The following is a 19,491-nucleotide window of genomic DNA, read 5'->3' on the forward strand; positions in this document are numbered from 1 at the left end:
TTTAGGCAATTTCTTTCGAAGACCCATCCGTTCCTCTGTTTTAGTTGATTGTTGCATTATTTATTTTATCATGTCTGTTTATTAGCTGACTTTTTCGAGTGACAAAACTTGGTTGAAGGAGGTTAAGATATTTTAGGAAAAGTGTGCCACCGTCGATTTGAAATGCCATTTGTCCTTGTTAAGCTAGAGACAGTATGAAGACTTCGTAGAATTGTTGAGAGTGTAAATTCTTGTAATTCAGAATCATTTTGAGTCATTTTTTGGAATCCAACAATCTGCTGCGATGTTCCCAAACGGGGTTTCGCCCTGGCCAAGGTACGGACACTGCCCTCCTCGCCGTCATCGAGGAGGCAAGGTGCATTTTGGATTCAGGGGGGTCAGTGGCAGTGATCCTCCTGGACCTCAGTGCAGCCTTTGACACGGTGAACCACCGTGTCTTGCTCCACCGGCTGGCCAGGGCAGGACTCGGGGGCACTGCGTTGGCTTGGATAGAGTCATTCCTGTCGGGCCGTTCGTTTCAGGTCTGGGATGGTAACTCCCGCTCCGACTCTCTTCCTTTGACAAGTGGGGTTCCCCAGGGTTCCTCACTTAGTCCCACTCTTTTTAACGCATATATGGCCCCCCTTGAGGATGCAGTTGCCCCCTTCGGCATCAAGATTGTGAGTTATGCGGACGACACGCAATTGGTCGTCTCCCTCTCGCATCTGGATCAATGCCCAAATAATCTCCTGCATTGCCTCCAGAAAATCCATCTCTGGATGTGAGAGTCCTCACTCAAACTTAATGGGTCCAAAACAGAAGTTATGCTGATGGACAAGAAGTGGTCAGCAATTCCATCATCTGTTTGGCCCGATATTATGGGTGAGGTACCCTCCCCCAAGAAAGAAATCAAGAGTCTTGGGGTCTGGCTCGAACCAGACTTATCAATGAAAACCCAGGCAACTAAAACAGCTGGAACCTGCTTTGGACTTATGCGGTCAGTCCGCAAGATACTCCCTCTGCTTCCCCCTCAATCTAGGAAACTCCTGGTTCAGGGTCTTGTCCTTGCACGATTGGACTACAGCAATCCTGTTTATCTAGGAGCCCCTGAAGCTACTCTGGCCAAGCTACAACGAACCCAAAATGCGGCTGCCCGCATGCTTATGGGGCTTCCTTCCAGAACCTCTGCCAGACCTTCGCTTAAGGCTCTCCACTGGTTGCCAGTACGAGAGAGGATCGAGTTTAAGGCAATGTGCATCGCTCATAAGCTCCTCAATGGACAAGGCCCTTCGATCCTAGGAGAGATTGTTACCCCTTACAAAACCTCTTTGCGCTCGGACAATGAGCGACTGGCAAACGTCCCCAAGTTCAGGAGGGTACGTACTGGAGGCCGCCGCTTCTCCGTAAAGGCAGCCACTCGTTGGAATTCGCTTCCCCGCAGTCTGCGGTTGGAACCCGGCTACTTGCGTTTTCGCAAGCTGCTCAAAACTCTGCTTTTCCCTAAATAAGTTTTTTCCTCCCCTCTTGGTCAACTTCTAGCTCTCAGCGCGGGGATGCCTCCGGGTCACCAGGCGCTTTACAAATCCTTAAATAAATAAAAATAAATAAAAAATTGTCCAGTTACATTTTTTTCTGATCTAGAGGAGGCACTCAGTAGCTGGGTTGGTGAAGATCATAAAATGATTGGACCAGTGTAGTTCAGTAGATACATCTTAGATGTTGCTGAAGTTATAAGGAGAAACAGCATCAAGGGTTCTTTCTCATGGGAAGGGTCGGATGACTTTTTTGAAGCTCAAGCTCTTCACAGAAAGGCAGGATGTCTAAGCATCATCACTGTCTTCTATAGAATGTTACTGTAACGGGGTCTACCGAAGGGCACCAGCATGTACTGACACGCCTCGGGCTAAAGGTACAGTTCTCCCGCATGCCAGGGGCCCGCCCGAGGGGAGACACGACTTAACTCTTTCACCCCCCCCTTCTCTCTCTCCCCTCATCGCAGGACCCGGGGGCGAGCATGACAGATACGGACGTCCTGGACTGGCCCTTTAATTCAGGAGAAGATGCCGAGTGGGAGGAGTCCTCCTATCAGGAATGTCCGTCAAAAGGTGAGCCCGCCGAATCACAGGTGTGCTTGTTCACCTGGAGGGCGGAGGAGAGACGTGTGAGGAGAGCGGATTGTCGAGAGGAGAAGGCGGAGGACGTGAGGAGTGTTACACCGGAGGAAAGAGCGAGGGACGCCGACGGGGACACCGAGAGCCGAAGGAGGAGTGCCGGCGAAGGAGGTCAAAGACGGACATCAGACCCCACCGGAGGCGAGGACACGAGACACCAGAAAGGAGCAGAATCGGCGCCTGCATCGGACGGAGGAAAGCCAGGAGGCCACCGTTCCTGTGAGCCACCCAGCCACTCACCCAGGGGAGGTGCCTGGCTACGCCAGGTGCGTGACCGGTTGCGGGGCTGGGTGGGAACCAGTAGTACACTAGGTACGACTCCACGGGACACCTGACTCCCCGGTACCCTTCCCTGTGCACTTGCCCCCCCCTTACTCTCACGTTAGTGCACTGTGTACAAAACGCACCAGTGAAATTCCCTCACTCCCTTCCCTTTACGTCCCTGCTGTGGACAGACGCCCGACACTATCCTTTGTCTTCTCTTTTGGTTGTTTGGCTGGAGAGCTACTCCGCAAGCCGGGACGGACTCGGAGGAGGAAGACCCTACCCCCAGAGGACCGGAAGGGACCCGTAAAAAGGAGAGGGTTCGCCATCGGAGACGGAGTAGAAGCCGGTCCCCACGGAGACCTCCCTCAGCTAGAAAGAGCTGTACTGACCAATTATTTGCATCAATAAAACCTAAGTTACCCCGAGTTCGGTTGTTGCCATTATCTCCTGCGCCGCCACCCCCGCCAAGCGTAACAGTTACCAAAGCCTTTCTGTTGAGGGAGTGGTAAATGAGCACTTACAAAGTTGGGGACGCTCACTGGGTTCAAAGAGTACATACACAGATAGATCAAGGTAATTAAGACATTTCTATTCTAGTAACATATCTTTCTGCAGGCAAGTTAGATACTATAAAACCAAGCGCTTCATTTGCGGAGCAGATTATGGAACCAAAGTCACACCGAGTCCAACTCAGATATTTACTATTTTGAAGGTGCAATTCAGTGCACGTTATTTGAAGGACTAAAATAACAGAAAACTGCAGCATCATAGAAAAGGAATTATAAACTATACATTTAAAAGCGTTAAATTACTCACCTTCATTTTTTCCCCTATCGTCTTGCTGCATAGATTCTTCACTTTGTTCAGATTGTCTGCCTGAAATCTGCCTACAGGAAATACAGTAAGTGAAAGCATGAGTTTTAATCACAAAGCAGAAGGGTGATACACTCTCTATGTACTACTGAACACACAGTGAATATATATATATATTTTTTCTAGTCTCGTTTTTCAACGAAACATTACTAACGACACGTTATTTTAACCAGAAGACAGAATACAAAGCCATGGGGGTGAAGACTTCTTGCGTAACAAAATGGATTCGGAAACTAAAATAAAAAATTAACAAATAAGAAACAGAAGAATACACTTATGAGGGCAGGAAGGCAAAAGAGATGCCACAAATTACACTGTACCAAGTAAAACTAAAGTAACATAACGTGCATGTGTGGCAGCCAGAGAGACCATACAAAAAAAAAAGAAGAAAAAGAAGAAAGTCATCCCAGAATGTTAGATTATTATAAAATGTTTTACTGCACTGAATTATTGGCCCAAAAAATGCTTTAAAGTACAGGCACCTTTTTAGAATAAAGTTTTATTTCAGGGCAAAAAAATTGGTGTCTAAATCTCTGCCAAGCGTAGTTTGCTGTGCCTAAAACGTGACATGTAGTCATGAGAATGCAAGATCTCTGCTTAGGCGAATTTATGCTACTTGTAGGAAAGTGGAGTATTATGTGGTGTGGGGTTGTACCTCACCATGTTATACGATCACAAAACCCAAAGGATTGTCCTTGGATTTATACTAATACATCCTTAGCTCAATCCTGGTAGTGGGCAAAGACAATTGAGGCTTTACTAGGGAAACATGCATTAAGCATTTCAGAGTACCAACATGGACGATAAGTAATTGAGAAGACTCAAGAGAAATCTGACACCAATTTATAAAAATAGTGTCTTTTCATCTTAATTTAGACACCAAAAAGAACGGCACAGCGTACTTATAAACAAAGTTATAGATTTTTTTAGGCAATATTAAATCAGTGCAGAATAATGCATCAAAAAAATAACATTGCAGTAAACTGGAAAATTCTAGTATCGATTAATCACTCGCAGGTCGAGGTATGTGGAACCCTTAGAGGGTTATGGTCATGCGGGCCCCTGCACAGGCCATGACAGTCAAATCAATTTGACCAAACCAGTGGAGTCCGGGTGCAGAGTAGTCTTGGCTGTCCTTGGTGCTGAACAGGAGCCGCAAGGATGCTGATTTTATCGCTTACACTGTGCTGCACGAAACAGAAAGCAAAAACACAATGGTACACAGCTGCTGACGTCAGATGAAGGCTGCACGGTGTTCCCTGTAGGTGGTGTTGAGTGTGAGGGTTAGTAGCCGGATTGGCGATCAACAAGCCTCGTCAGCGGTAAGCACAGCAAAATGGTACTGGAACTTAACTGGGTACTAAAGTAGCAGCATAAATCTTCGGGCAGGCAAGACTACAACTCCCACAATGCACTGGACCGCCTGTATTTTGGGGCAATCCCATGCAGGGTCCAATGGCCAGGGATTCTTCAAGATCTGGTGAGTGTATTCACATGCAGTTTACAGGCGACTAGGTCCACTAGTCCAGAGGAGTCTGAGGGGGCTTCTGGCTCCCAAAGCATTCTCTCTTCAGGATTGCCAAGTTTTTTACGAAGGATAGGGGTTGTTCACTCAGTTCCAAGTATGTTGCCACAAGGACAAAGTATTCCTCTTTTGCTTTGGTGCTGTGGCAAAGTCCTGTTGTCGGCAACACTGGACTCTTCTTGGTCCTTCCTCTTTGCAAGTTGTTCAGATTGGAGGCTCTGGTAACAGGGTGGGGTGTCCCTTAAATTCTAGAAATAGGGGTTTGGGAGCTCAAAGCCAAATGGGCAGCTAGTCCGCATCCAAGGTGACCACATCCAGGTGTGTTGGTCACCTTTTCTATCCAGAAACCTCTATTCTGCCACTCCTAAAGATGGCAGGAACCAAACTATGGTGTACAGACCAGACTGCACACCACAGAGGTGTGGTTAGCCTTCTGGGGTTGTACTCCTCCCTGCATAGCTAATTTCGCACATGCCTGGGTGCAATTGTGTCTGGGACAGGGGGAGGGCTGTGTGCTCAGCTGGGTGTCAGCCCTGATCCAGATCAAAGAAAGTGCAGCCTTCAAAGCTGACAGCCTTGATGTGCCACTTTGCTAGCCAGCTTTGGGGGAGGGAGGTGTGATGTCCTTCCTACTCAAGCCTTTTTTCCTGACTCCTAGGAGTGATCACACTCCCTAGCAGGAGGTCAGGATCCTATCTTGGAGAAAGCAGTCGCAGGAAAGTGCGGGCTGGTCAGCCAGAGCACAGAGAAGCTGGGACAATCAGGAGGAGGGCTACCTTAGGGGTGCATGCCAAGTCACACAGGGCATGAGATTAATGCCAGGGGTGAGAAGGCACATTGTTTGATACCAAACATGACATTTTGGCTGTACCATAAGGGAGCTGCCAACCTTGAGAATGCCCGGGTGGTGGCCCATGTCATCCTATGAACCGCTAACACTTACAGTAGTTTCCAATGTGAAATGCTACTATAGGGATATTTAGGCTTGCACTTGTACATTCTCACCTTGGATATACTGTACCCTGCCTCCTGGGCTGAAGAGGCCTACCTTAGGGGTCCCCGCCACATATAAAAGGTAGGCATTTGACGGTGCCGCACATAGTGAGGGCACAGTTGAGTTTGAGCAGTTTGCACAACTCCTGCAGACTGCAATGGCAGGCCTGCTGTAAGTAGTTTGCTTGGTTCACCCAGTGTGGAATAAAGATGTGCTGCAGCTCTGGGGACCCCTTTACCAACTATGCCCTGGGTACCCCCGGTACCATATACTAGGGACGTATAAGGGAGTAAAATCTTTGCCAAATTGTAATTACCAAGTCGAACATAACAGTTTTGATACTTATGAAAAAGCAGACAGAAATTTGGTTCATAGCACAAGCTCTCCCTCCCTATATTGTTGGTGTTTGCTTAAACAACAACAAAGACCAGCATAACCATACCAATGACAACCTTTTGGTTAATATCACAAACAATTGACAGCATTAAAAATTACAACCAAGAAGCAAAACAATGATGTAACAAAGAAAACACAGCTGGCCAAGTTGTGAAAATACACTAGGAATGTCTGAAAAGCAAACAGAACAGCAAATGTACGACCATCCTTCAGCCTACAGAAGATGACTAAACCAAAAGCCTCAAATACACAATAAGAAAGGAGCACCAAAAGTTTGAAACCACTAGTCCTGCTGCGTTTTTGTTACCAAGGAAAAGGTAGCCCGTAAATAAAGAGAAGCAGCCAGAGCCAGAAAAACCAGTGCCAGGGCCATCACCAGACAATGTTTTACAGCCAAAAACCAGGCCACCAGACTGAAGCGTATCGATCTGCCACCCATGAACAGGGGGCTTACTATCTGGTGTGCTCTTTTATTCAATGCTATGCCATTCACTCATTTACGTGAATAGGTACTTTCTTCTCTGGAGTTTCTATGAGCACAATGAATTTGATCACATCAACTGAAATATCATGCAGAACAGGCAGCAACAGACATATTTTATTTGAGTCTTCTGTATAAAGTGTGCTGCAAGCTAAACACATTTGGTGCATGAGCTCAGTCCTTATGCACCACAGCAAGAATATCAAAATGATGGAGGGGTCCAAGGAAGCATCATCAACTCTGTATTAGGAGAACTCCAAAGGACACAGTGAACCTCTACTATAGGTGCACATACATGACCGACATTTTAATGAAGGCCATGCAAAGTCATCAGTAATCACTTAACCACACACACAGGTTACCACACCCTAACATCTTCAGCGCCTGTGCATCATGGATGTCAAAGAGTGACTCGCAAGCCTACAAAAGCCTTGTGATAAGATCAACATCATTGATCGCCAACTGTGCAAGCACATGGGAAGGAATTTCTCCATCCTTTGAACCTGTGGTGCATGCTCTGGTCCTTCAATCTTTCTAACAATGTATGTTTTAAATCAATGATGAGCTTAAGTTATTGAAAAAACTAGGTTAAATAAAAGCATAAAGCAAGTTGATGTGCACAGTTAAATTATAAACATTAAAGGGTTCTGTAGTATCTTGGTATTCTCTATGCTATCCCTCTCTACCTCTATTGGAATGTTCATGTGATGCATCTATCAGAATGTTGGTGATCTACCTGACAGATTACAGTAGGCTGGGCTGAGCACCTTGTTGGATGCTCCTGGTGGGGAGTCTCTCTGTACATCTTGGATTAAAGCATCTCTAAATACTACATCACTTGTGGACTTATCATTACAGGTTCTCTTTGAAATACTCCTAATAAAGTACAAACGCTAGTTTCAGTTTTTATGCAAGAGCATGACAGACATATTTTTAAATAACAGAGACTATTTACAGAAGGTCCATTTAATTTGACAAAAATGTTAATCCGTAGTTCATATAATTTCTATTTCATGATCAGCCAAAAGGAGGAGTGAGAGTTTAGGAATGGATTGACCGGACAGTTGCCTGCAAAATATATTTTAACAATTCTTGAAAATATACATAGTATGGGCTTTGACTACACTCCCAGAAGTATCACCTATCTGATGTATCATTGCATTTCCATACATGAGCAAACACTTTAATATCTCAAATTATAATGAATCATAACACACTTGTTTTAATCTAACAGATGTATTCTAACTAGAAAGAAATCTTTTGTTGTGTTTTCCGCAGCCACACGCGTTATTAAATGTTTTGTCAAGACTCAAAATGCAAACCAGACCTTCTGGCTTTGCCAATGCTTGTTTCAGCTGATTCTACTCGGGCGTGCGAAAGTTGAGGGGGCGAATAGTAGTACCGAGGGGCACGACATTAGACAAAGTCTACGTGCAGAGCTACAGAAAAAAAAACTTAATAGCAGGTAAAAGAAACCTGTCAGATAAACTAGTTGGGCAGGAATGGCGCGGCCTGTGCTCGACAGTATGAATGAGCCTCTGCTGGTTGCAGCAATATTGCATCAGACGGTCTAGGCTGAGGAAGCAGCAGCACGCGTCAGCACCCGAAGCCGCATATAAGCAGGAGCGTACAGACAGTGGTCGCATGGAGGAGGTTACACAAAATAAAAGTTCTAATTGGATTTATACAAACTCGCATACAGATTTTCGTGAATCGACAAGTTAAAAACAGTTAACCGAGCACCTAAACGCTGCAGCTATTTAAAAAAAATGTCTTGATGCGTCTTAAAGACAGTTTGAAAGCATCTTAAATAAGCAGGGTAAGATAGCAATTACGAAATAATAGTTCAGTTTTTGAATGAATGCAAATTTGTGTGCTGTTGTGGTAGAATTGCTAAATCGGCAGGGTCCAGACTTGTTAATGAAAGCCAAGAAAAATAGTCTGAGGGACCCTTTACAAATTGTTCTGGATAAGTAGCAAAAATGTATTTCAGTTAGACCGGGAAAAGGTGTTGGCAGAGACTGGCGATTGCCAACAGAGTCTCCAAGTGACCTTGTGACATCACTATATCACAGACTGAGAGATCACACAGACACGGCATGGGTGTGCCAGACTATATCATAAATCAAAATCGTGGAAATTGAAAGCAGAGTTTGGGGGTCACAATGATAACTCGAAGAGTGAGCTCACGCCAATACCACAACAGGAGTCGGAGGCCCCAGTCCTATTGCAATGGGGTCGTACACTGACACAAATGAGACGAGGAGTGGAGGTTCCAGGTTGAGGACACGTTTACCTAGACAGGAAGAGGCATCGCATCGACGCAGCGGAAAAATCACAGTGATTATGACACAGGAAACGAGAGTGCAAACCGGGCCACTTTACACACCCAAAAACCTCTAGCCACTTCAATCAAGGGTCTCCACACGTCTCATCATCCCGACGACCTGTCATACTGTTCTCCATTCCCGTTCACTCTCACTAAACACCGGTAGCCGTGACCACGGTATCTCAGCCACTCCAGAGCCTGTGCCAAGCTCTAGTGACAGGCCCCTTCATCACCTTAGCCAAAGCTCTTCTTTCCCTAGACCTTTAATCTAGAGTCCCCGACCTCAATCGCCCCTTGAATGTAGATCTACACACGTTCCCTGAACTATGTCTCATTCAGTAACTCACGCTACGCTATTTTCCAGCGTCTCTAAAAGAATGTTACGCTCACACTGAATCCTTTACATTCAGTCTCTTGAAGACAGTTTCTTCTTAGCCTTACTTCTCACACCCTCCTCCCATCATCTATATCCCCAGGGAGCTCCTGGAGGAGAGGCCTTCCTTTGCCCTGGCCTCGTTTATCCCAGGCTTGGCTTACTCCAAGTCTCTTTTTAGACAGGTCCCTTATTATGCCTGCCTTTCAATAGACACGTCTTTCTCCTTACTCTCCCAAATGATTGCCACCCCCTACACACACCTTTTTCGTACGCCTCGTATAATTAGGACCACTTCTTAGCCCACGCACCTTTGTATACATTCTTAATGCAACTTCCGGTCTGTCCCAGTCTCCTCACTTACCCCGCTCCACAACCTATCCCAATTTCCACCCCTAGCTGGCCCCGGTAGTGCATGCCCCCTCGTGTACTCACTCCGCCTCCAGACCCCGTCAGCCTGCAACAGTCGGTCCACCAGTCCCGGGTCCTTGAATCGCTTGCGCTGGGTTTCCCGCACTGCCTCCGGGTCTCCGCCTTTGTCAGCACGGAAGAGGTCTAGGTCGAGCACCATCTTGTCGCGGCTCTTCAGGGGGCTTGCTCCCACGCCTCTGCTCAGTGCTTGTCAAAACCCAACCGGCACCGCAGAAGGGGATCGGAGAGAAAAGAAAGTAACACGCCTGCGCACCACCAAGCACGCCGCAGTAGCAAGACGCGTGCGCAGAGGAACACCCGACACCCGGGCGTGGTGCACCGAGCACGCGCTGCTGGGGCAGTGTAATGAGCATGCGCAAACAACCAGGACAGAGGTTTTTGACAACAGAGTTGCGCAAATTTATGTCACAGTATTAAAGGTTATATTTAGAGCTGTCGTGCTAACCTAGGTGACAGGTATCCCTTTGTGTTTTTCTCCTGTCAACAAAGCGCAAGCAATTAAATATCCTTCAAATAATTTTGTTTATACAAAATATACCAACATATACCAAAATCCCCCTTACATTTCATTCCCGTCTTTTTCACACCTGACCCAAGCATCACTCACTTGTACAGCCCCAGCCCTTCCAGCATGAGCCTTCTGCTTGCCTGTCACTTGTCCTAATGCAACAACTATAATTTAACCCCGGCCTGCATAACCAATAACGCATACCCAGGAATAAAGAAAAAAAAAACTACCATCTGACCATGAAAATGACGTTGAGTAGAGGGAAAAAATCTTCACCTACACTGCCTGCGGGAGCGCAGCACATCCTTTCACACCTGAGACAAGCATTACTCCCCTGTACTCCCTCTGTCAACATTCCCACCCTGGTCCGGCCCCAACCTTTCTAGCCTACTGCGCGAGCACGCTACATGTCTGCCACCCAAGAAAATCCCTGAACAGGTGTTTTCCTGATCCCCCGCCATATACCATATGGTCTGTGTGCAATAGCTGTCGCTCCAACAGCCCATCTTCATCTCACTCCAAGTGGGTTGTCGCCCAATAGCCAATTCACCCATTATCACCATCGTCACACCCTACCTTCTTTGCCCGCTGAACCTTTATTTCAAGCAACTAAAACTTGTTCTCCAGAAAATACAAATGCATCCCATCATGGTGAAGCAATGTAAAAACATGCTTTGCGATGTCCTCATGTTGACACCTTTCGCCTATGGGGATCAAAACAGTGTATCTGTTAACTGTGCACCAAGCTTTCTCCATTGCATTGTATTTAACAGCCCCACACCAAACTCTACTTACAACAAGCCCTGGCCAAAAAATATAAGTCCCTGACCACGGCCGTCCAGTCACTTCTAAGTCTATTTGCAAAATCTTTATGAAACCTAGACCTGACATTTGCACCAGATTATTATCCACTTCGTGTGTGACTAATACATCTGGGCAGGGTCTACCACTCACTCACCAAGTCAGAGAGCCAGGGCAGCAATTGCCTCCATTTCATACCACCCTTGCCCCACCAATCAGTTTTGAAACCCCGGATCCTTTGCACAGGGCTGAGATTCAGCTTGCTTCACTATCCACTTTAGAAAAGAGTGCCCAAAAATCCAGATGGGAAATATCAATAGGCTCAATCCTTCGACAAAACCTAGAAACAAAAGGAGACAGTGTTAAGTATATATTTACTGCATACTTCCAATACTTCTAATATATCACAAGCAGCATTCGGAAGACCATTTTCAAACCTCATATTATTCCTCTGTGAAAACCCATCCTATTTGCCTCAGACACCATTTCAGTCCTGATGGAATGCATGGCAAAATCCTTTGCCTTCTCCCTTCCCATTGCTAGTATTTTTCATATCACACTTAGCACCTGTGACACCCGCAACGACTTCCCGCCCTGATGTAAAAACATGCTGCCATAGTTCGCCTCGCCTGACATTTTGAAATCCTGCCAGGCCCCCATTGGGCACACCAGCCCACTTATGCTGTAAAACACTTCTTTGGCCTCTTTTCCCAATTGGTCAGTCTTTGTCTTGTGAAATGTTAAATGCAACTTTTATTCTTTTAGTCCCAGATCTTCAGCCTTTATTCCCATTTCCCATGCCCCCAACAACTCAGAAATTCTAAATGTAAAAAAAAATCATACACAACTTGAATAGGAATACTTCAAAACCATAAAAACATGCCTCCCATAGGACCTGCATGTGCACCATCAACCTTTTCATCGTTATAGGTTCCCTTACTCTGCCGGTTCACTGCTTCTCCTTCGCCCAACAGTGCAACATTCTCCTACCCATCTCTTCTACAGTGGGTTCATGCATAGCCCCAAAAGAATTTGCCATAGAATCTAATCCCTGACAATTTCCCTTCAATTGTTGTTGCTAAGATACCCGTGGCAATTTTGGTCATAATAAATGTACTACGTCCTCCCTTCTCTCCTCCATGCTCTTTTTCTCCTGCTCTTTACTGACAGCACCACTGTAGATCAACTCTTCCCATGCTTGGCTGTAAGCTGACCTGCAAGTGAGTTTTCTCCCAGACCCAAAATTTTCAATTTCCCAATTCCAAAATCTCTTCCAGTACCTTGGTCTTCAGTACATCCACTCCCATTGCCAATTCACGGAATCTCTGCCAGAGTTAACGAGACAAGATACCTGCAATGTTATTTTCCACACCTGGCACATGTTTAAGCACAATATTGTACATTAACCAACCGAGAATGAAGCACTGCAATACTTTCAGCAATTTCCTATCTCTCACCTTTTGTCAATTCACCAATGCCACCATGTTTTATTGTCTACATTGAAAGTCACTGTCTTGTTCGTTAGCTCCTTACCCATTATGAATTGCTACCAATAATGGAACGAATTCCAAAATTGAAAACCCCCCCCATTGTTGCACCTATTTCTGTGACCACCTCTCAAAGCCTGCTGCATCAGAAATAATTGAAATCAGCCATGCAAACTCAAGTCTAGAGATCACATAGCGACTCCATTAAAATTCTGCAGGAACAGCAGCCATACTTCAAATTAGCCCACACCACCTGATGTTCTAACTGTTTGATAGGGCACATTTGTTTAAGACATCACAAAACCTAAACTTCTGCAAAAAAGATCTGTCCACACTTACTAATCTGCATGCAAAGTTAAATGTGCAAGCAGCCACTGCAACTGATGCAATAATAATCTCGGGGCTGCTACTGCCTTTTCAAACACCTCAATAATTTCTCGTATTTGATTTTGCAGTAACCTAGCTTCCATTTCCAGTGTGTCCAGTTCAATATCCAGAAAAGCCAATGTTGTATTTGAGTCATCAAACTTCTACAGAGCTATTGGCACGCCTGTATCGTCAGCCACCGCTTGCAATTCTTGTATCAAGGAATAAGGAGTGGAGGGCAAATAACCCTCTAACGTTTGAGCTAATAAATCAGAGAAAAAGAGGGGATCCCTCTAGCAGGACAGATTTAGCTTGTATTTTTTAGTCAACAATAACACATACATTATTATGGACATATAAAACATTTTTGCTGTGCATTAGTATAATACTTATATATAGATACCTTCTTTTGAGATCCCAATAGTGTCTGAATATCTCATATATGTACAAAGCATCTTTTCAAAAACAATTTATTATGTAAATGTACAAGTCAAAAGATTCCAAAGTCTTCGATACATGAATCATACTATCCTTGCATGAAATACATAGTTACATCATGAGACGATCAAATATACTTAAAAAAAAAGAAATATTCCACTATGTCTTGGTCCATCAAGTGAATCTGTGTGTAGAACAGGGTGACCAACCGTACGTAAATTTCACGGACCGTCAGTAATTGGGACCTCACGTCCGTTGTCCGTGAGGATCCCGCTTACGGACCCCTTTTGTCCGTAATTTTGGCCATCACAGGGAGCAGCACTGCTCCCCTGTGAGAGGCCTCACCCCCGCTGATGGGGCTGCCTCACACTCCTCCTGGAGCACAAGAGCAGCCCCACCTGCCCATTGTCATTCTTTATGCCGGGTAATTGCCACATATAGAATGTCAATGGGGCAGTCTGGGGTGTGACAGCATGTGGCGGCCTTCTCCTTTCTCAGGGTACAGCAGGGCATTCTGTTAGATAAAAGGTAAAACGTCAATGCTGCAACGTTAGAGAACGGTTCATTTAAAGAAGCCTGTTCAACCAGTTAAAAAGAAGGGGTTATCGTTCTTTCACTGTCTCGTCATTTTAGAACTGAAGTATTTTCAATATTATATTCAACAACGCCGTGGTTGCTTCTTTTTTTATTTTAAGGAACAACCATTAACAAAGCCAATAGTCCTGGCTTGTTGTTGGAGTAATGATACTTGCTGTATTATATATCTGGATGGAATGACAGAAATAACATAATACCAGTCGGGCGGAACACTATGCTAAGCGCAGATTTTTAGCCTACGTGTTTTAAACCAAGCTCTTAATTACATCAAACACCGCCTTTGAAGAGACCCCCCAGTTTTTTGTACACTACTGAAAGCCCTGGAAACAACACCATGTCACAGTCACCCCACATCCTGCATCATGCATGACTCATGACTTCTACGTTTTCAGACTGCCTATGTGCAGGGGCATAGTGAACTCTCCCCCACCACACCCCACCCCTTGCTTTAGGAACTATAGCAAGGTGAAGTTCTTGATGGGCCTCTTCTGTCTGCAACTCTGCAACTCTGCAGACAAAGGCTCAGCTCATAATGTGAAAAGGTGGGTGAGTAAATAAGTGAAGGAATGTGTGAATGGCTGGATAGATTACTGAAAGGATGAATGGATGAATAAAAGGGTGAATGGATAGATAATGAAAAAAGGATGGATGGATGAGTGAATGAGTGGAAGTATGGATGAGAGAAAAGATAAATAGATGGATGTATGAGTGGAAGGGTAGATGGATGGGTAAAAGGGTGGATGGGTGTGTGAAAGGAAGGATGGATGAGTGAAAGGGTAGATGATGGGCGAGTGAATGGGTGGATGGATGAGTGAAAGGATGGATGGATTGGTGAATTGGTAAGTGAAGGGGTGAATGGATGGATGGATGAGCAAATGGGTGGATGTAAGGATTGATGAGTGAGTGAAAGGGGGTGGATGAACAAAAGGATGGATAGATGAGTGAAGTGAAAGGGTGGATGGATGAGAGAACGGATGGATGGATGAGTGAAGGAATGGATGAGTAATAGGATCAATGGATGGATTCATGAATGGATGAATTGATGGATGGGTGGATGGATGGATGGGTGGATAAGTGAAAGGGGGATGGAGAGAGAAAGGGAGGATGAATGACTGAAAGGGTGAATGGGAGGAAGGATAAGTGACTGGGTGGATGTATGAGTAAGTGAATGGATGGGTGGAAGAGTGGATAGATGACTATACGGATGGATGGGGTGAAAGGGTGGGTAGATGAATAATGGATGGATGAGTGAAAGGATGGATGGAGGGATGGATGAGTCAAATGGTAGATGGAAGGTTATATGGTGGATAGGTCTGCAAATGGTTGAAAATATTTGGATAGATGAAGGACAGAATGAATGGTGAAAGACTGAATGATGGCTGAAAGAATGATTACACCTTGTAGCACCCATTATCTTAAGTAACATTTCCTATAAATTGACTTTCACGTTAATATGAGTCATTGTCTCTATATAATGTGTGTGATGTAACGCCCTCCGACACCCTGCCCTACATAGTTGGGATGAGTAACACTATAAAAGAAATTAAATACACATGAGAGACGTTCTAAGTGAAGATGAGGGACACCATTGGAGGGTGGTAGCAAGGCCGGACTGGCCGGACCGGGCAACAGGTGTTTTCCTGGGAGGCTGTAAAGGGGGTGGGAAAGGGGTTGTTACTGGGGGCTGGCACTGCAAAGTTCCTTATATATCCAGTAGTTTTCAATCAACAATAAAAGCGGCCTCACTTATATTCAGGAGTGGTTCACCATTGTCTGGTGACTAATGTACCTGCTGGAGCGAGATGCGAATTTTGAATCGTCTAAGGTAGCAAGCTGCGGCTATACTGTAAAACCATGAAGTGCACGATTGTCTCAACCTAATATAAACTTATTTTGACTTTTACTTAGGTGGTTGTTTATTTACTTACTTATATACTATTGCATGACCACCTCTGACGTGTCTGTAAAATGTACCTTTTGTCCCGAAGTTTTGTCCTGAATTTTGACCTTTTGTCCTGAATTTTTGTCCTGAATTTAGTCCCTTTTTCCGGAATGTTTGCACTCACCGTCCTGAATTTGCACCTATACCAGTTGGTCACCCTAGTGTAGAACATCCAATAGGGTTTAGAAGACAGTCCGTAATAAAATATATTTTTAAAGACCTTCAGTCTGGGCTTCTCATAGCGTGTGGTTGACACATTATGACAAATTGTGGTCTCTTCAAGAGGGAACAAGGGAGTGTAAACCCACTGAAGATGCTGAATCCCTTATTAAGTCATCCATGCCTGCTGCATAAAGCACCCTCAAGGCTACTGCAATCTCTTCCTCCTTAATATCCACCACCTCTATCACCGGACCTGCACATCAAAAGTGGTTTACAACCTTGTACCACCCCGGTAAAGAAGAAAGTGTTCCTACACTGCCTAAGGCACAACAACACATCTTACATTGGGCTATCCAGCTAAGAGAGACCCTAATTGCCACTACCACCCTGTTCACTCACAAGCTGGCCAGTCACCTGTACCCAGCACTATGCCCCTCGCCTGGTATGAAAACCAGAAGTGGCGGCATCCCGGGACACACGCACAGTGTGAAAAAGTATGCTTTAATGAAGATGGTGCGTATAATATAAGCATACAACCATGGCACATGCGTTGCAGGCTAACTATATACCCTCAGTATACATTTTTGTTCACCTGCCAATTCTCTCTCCACATCCCTAAACCTGCCCTCATTTAACAGAAAGTTTTTCTTTGGACTACTCACTACCACAGGTCCCCAATGCCAACACTCTTGAACAAACATTTTATAGCTTAATCACAATTCACCCAAGACTATACCTTCCAGCTTGAAGTGATCCGCTCGGGCAGTTACTAGACCAACCATAACTGCACCCTGACTCTGAAATCCTACAATCTGCTATCCTCACAGTGCACCTGTTCATCAGAGACTGTTTCATTCTACTTCTTTTATCTTTACGTCAACTACATACATATATATATATATCTTTCTCTTCTCCCGCTGAAAGTTCCTGCCCTGCGTGGCTGCGGCAGCACAAATAACAAGACAAGGATTCACCAAGTACACAATTCAGATACTTATTTTCATGGACACAGACACAGACACACACACACACACACACACACACCCACACACACACACACACACACACACGCACACACACACACACACGCACACACACACACACACACACACACAGACACACACACACACACACAGACAGACACACACAGACACACACTACACACACACACACACCCACACACACACACACACACACACACACACACACCACTCCCAAGTTAGCCTGGCAGGGGGGCCACTCCCTCCTCCCTTTTCCTTTTTTTATTATTTTTTTAAATTGCTGGGCCCCGGGGGATGGGGTCCCCAGTACCAAATTCGGCCTGGGGAGAGGGACTGCACCGCCCCTCCTTTAAAAAAGATGAAAAGAAATGGCCAATCCCCGTGGGGTCCCGGGACAAAAATGGCCTGGGGAGGGGGGCCACACAGTCCCCTTTCCTAAAATAATAATATAGGAACCGGCAAAATCACCGGAAGCCTTGCCCCCTTTCTCCACAACTCTGCAAACGCGCCTCTTGGTGCGCTCTTGGTTGGGGGATGAAGTCTCTATCACTGCTGAGGATCCTTAGGGGTCAAATAACCCAACAGGTACCTCCAGTAAGCCCACACAGTAGTATTTCGGAGAGGTGGTCGAAGGCCACACCCCTTTTTACAAGACTTGGCAAACATAGTCATGAGCTGACTCGTGTCAGCAGGCATCAGGCACACCATTCCTGCTTGGCTTGCGGAGGTTCGGCAGTTATTCAATACCATGAAAAAAAGAAAGGCACTATTTCTGCTGAAGTTCGTTGAGGGCAGGTGCTCTTAAAGGTGCAAGTATAAATATATACCCATTATTTGGTGGGGTCTTCACTGTGTAGTTATAGTTAGGTCAGACTTTCCATAAGAAGATACTTTTTGGTTTGCTAATAACTAACCCCGGGCGGAGACCTCCGCTCCACCTGTGGAGTGTGTGGAGATTTGCCTCCTCCGCGTTCAATACAATTGTACATGTTTTAAAATGAAATTAAAACCACTTACCTGGCATGCGGCGTCCCCGGGCTGCCCTCCTCCTCTTCCTCGCTGTCCGGGTAATTCTTTGGGAAAACTGCGCAAGCGCACGCACCCGCGCATGCGCATTTCTTGCAAGAACCAAGCAAGTTCATCCTGGTCAAAGATTTTTTCCTTCTGACATAACTCTTTAAGTACCAATTCACCATAGAAGTACTCCTCTAAATCCTTCTAGGACCTTAGGGGAGGGACTTGGAGACCCACAGGGTGTCAGGCAGAGGGCAAACAGCAGGGTCCAGTCCAGGTCCAGTTGCTACTGGTCAGCTGGACAGTTGTAATAAAAAGACTTTTGAAGCTTGTTGTGTCCTTGTAGCTTCAACAGTGGGCAGCCTTATTACCCTTGGAGTCCACATCTTTGTCTCAGGTCGCAGACAGCAGAACCAGGCTTCTTCTTATTTTCCTCAGGTCCAGGAGTGTTCTGAAGTGGGATGTAGTAGAGATGTCACAATAACTCATGGCTCGAGTTAGTGAATGGGCTTGACTGAAGTAGGATGTAGTAGAGATGTCACAATAACCCATGGCTCTATTTAGTGGATGTGCATGACTCCTGGGCACACCCTAACCAATGGGGCAAAAGTTCCCAGAGCCAATGCTACCCTCTTCTGGCATTTGCAAAATGGGGGAAGTCTTCAGCAACACTAAATGTGTGATATGAGGGCTGGGGGTGTGTTTTGGGGGGCACTTTGGTAAAGACAGTGTCCTTCCACATCTAACACCAACATTCAGTTTGGTAGATCAAAGCAGGGTTTTCCAGCAAGCCCACAGTGGATACACAAGAATTGTTTTGGCATCCTGCAGTCTCCCTTTGAAGTGCACCCAAGTCTTATGTGTAAAAACCCAGCAGACCAGACAAGCAGGATTTGACATTTTAATGTCAAAAAGGAAGCTCACAGTCTCTCCCTGCCTCAGCCTATTGTTTGCTTTTGGGAGGCATTTCACACCTATTCACATGCTGTTGGACTTGGGCCTCTCTGCAGGGTCAACCCAAAACTTTTTACCTTCACCCCCCCCTTATTTCTGAATTAGCTTTTGTTGTCCTTAACCCCTTTGAAGCGTCGAACGTTCAGCGCCCAGTGCTGAACGTTCGAATAACGGGTGCGGTCCCGTCGGCCAACGGTCGTGCGCAGCACTGGCAAGGTAGTGCTCGCGACGGCCGTTGGCCGATGGCAGCGCTTAAGGGGTTAAGACTCTGTACAATTTACTACTGCTAACCCTTGCTAAAGTGCTTGTGCTCATGCCTTAAAACAGGGTAAAATTGCCTTACAACTGGTTGGCATATTACATTTACTTATAAGTCCCTAGTAAAGTAGTATGCCATACAC

The 19,491-nt window shown here is 45.5% G+C and overlaps 1 protein-coding gene across 1 annotated transcript in view; it reads right to left on the reverse strand.

Moving 5' to 3' along the window:
- Nucleotides 1-10,146, reverse strand: part of SARS1 (seryl-tRNA synthetase 1) — a 102,071-nt gene extending 91,925 nt beyond the window's left edge. Inside the window, exons 1-2 of the mRNA XM_086923175.1 lie at nt 9,824-10,146; nt 3,234-3,304 (exon numbers count right to left, since the gene is read on the reverse strand). Of these exons, the coding sequence (XP_086779301.1) occupies nt 3,234-3,304; nt 9,824-9,959 (207 nt within the window). The 5' untranslated portion in view covers nt 9,960-10,146. The remainder of the gene's footprint in view (nt 1-3,233; nt 3,305-9,823) is intronic.
- Nucleotides 10,147-19,491: the final 9,345 nt, after the last annotated feature.

The sequence above is a fragment of the Lissotriton vulgaris genome, chromosome 5 (assembly GCF_964263255.1).
Source record: "Lissotriton vulgaris chromosome 5, aLisVul1.2, whole genome shotgun sequence".
NCBI lineage: Eukaryota > Metazoa > Chordata > Amphibia > Caudata > Salamandridae > Lissotriton > Lissotriton vulgaris.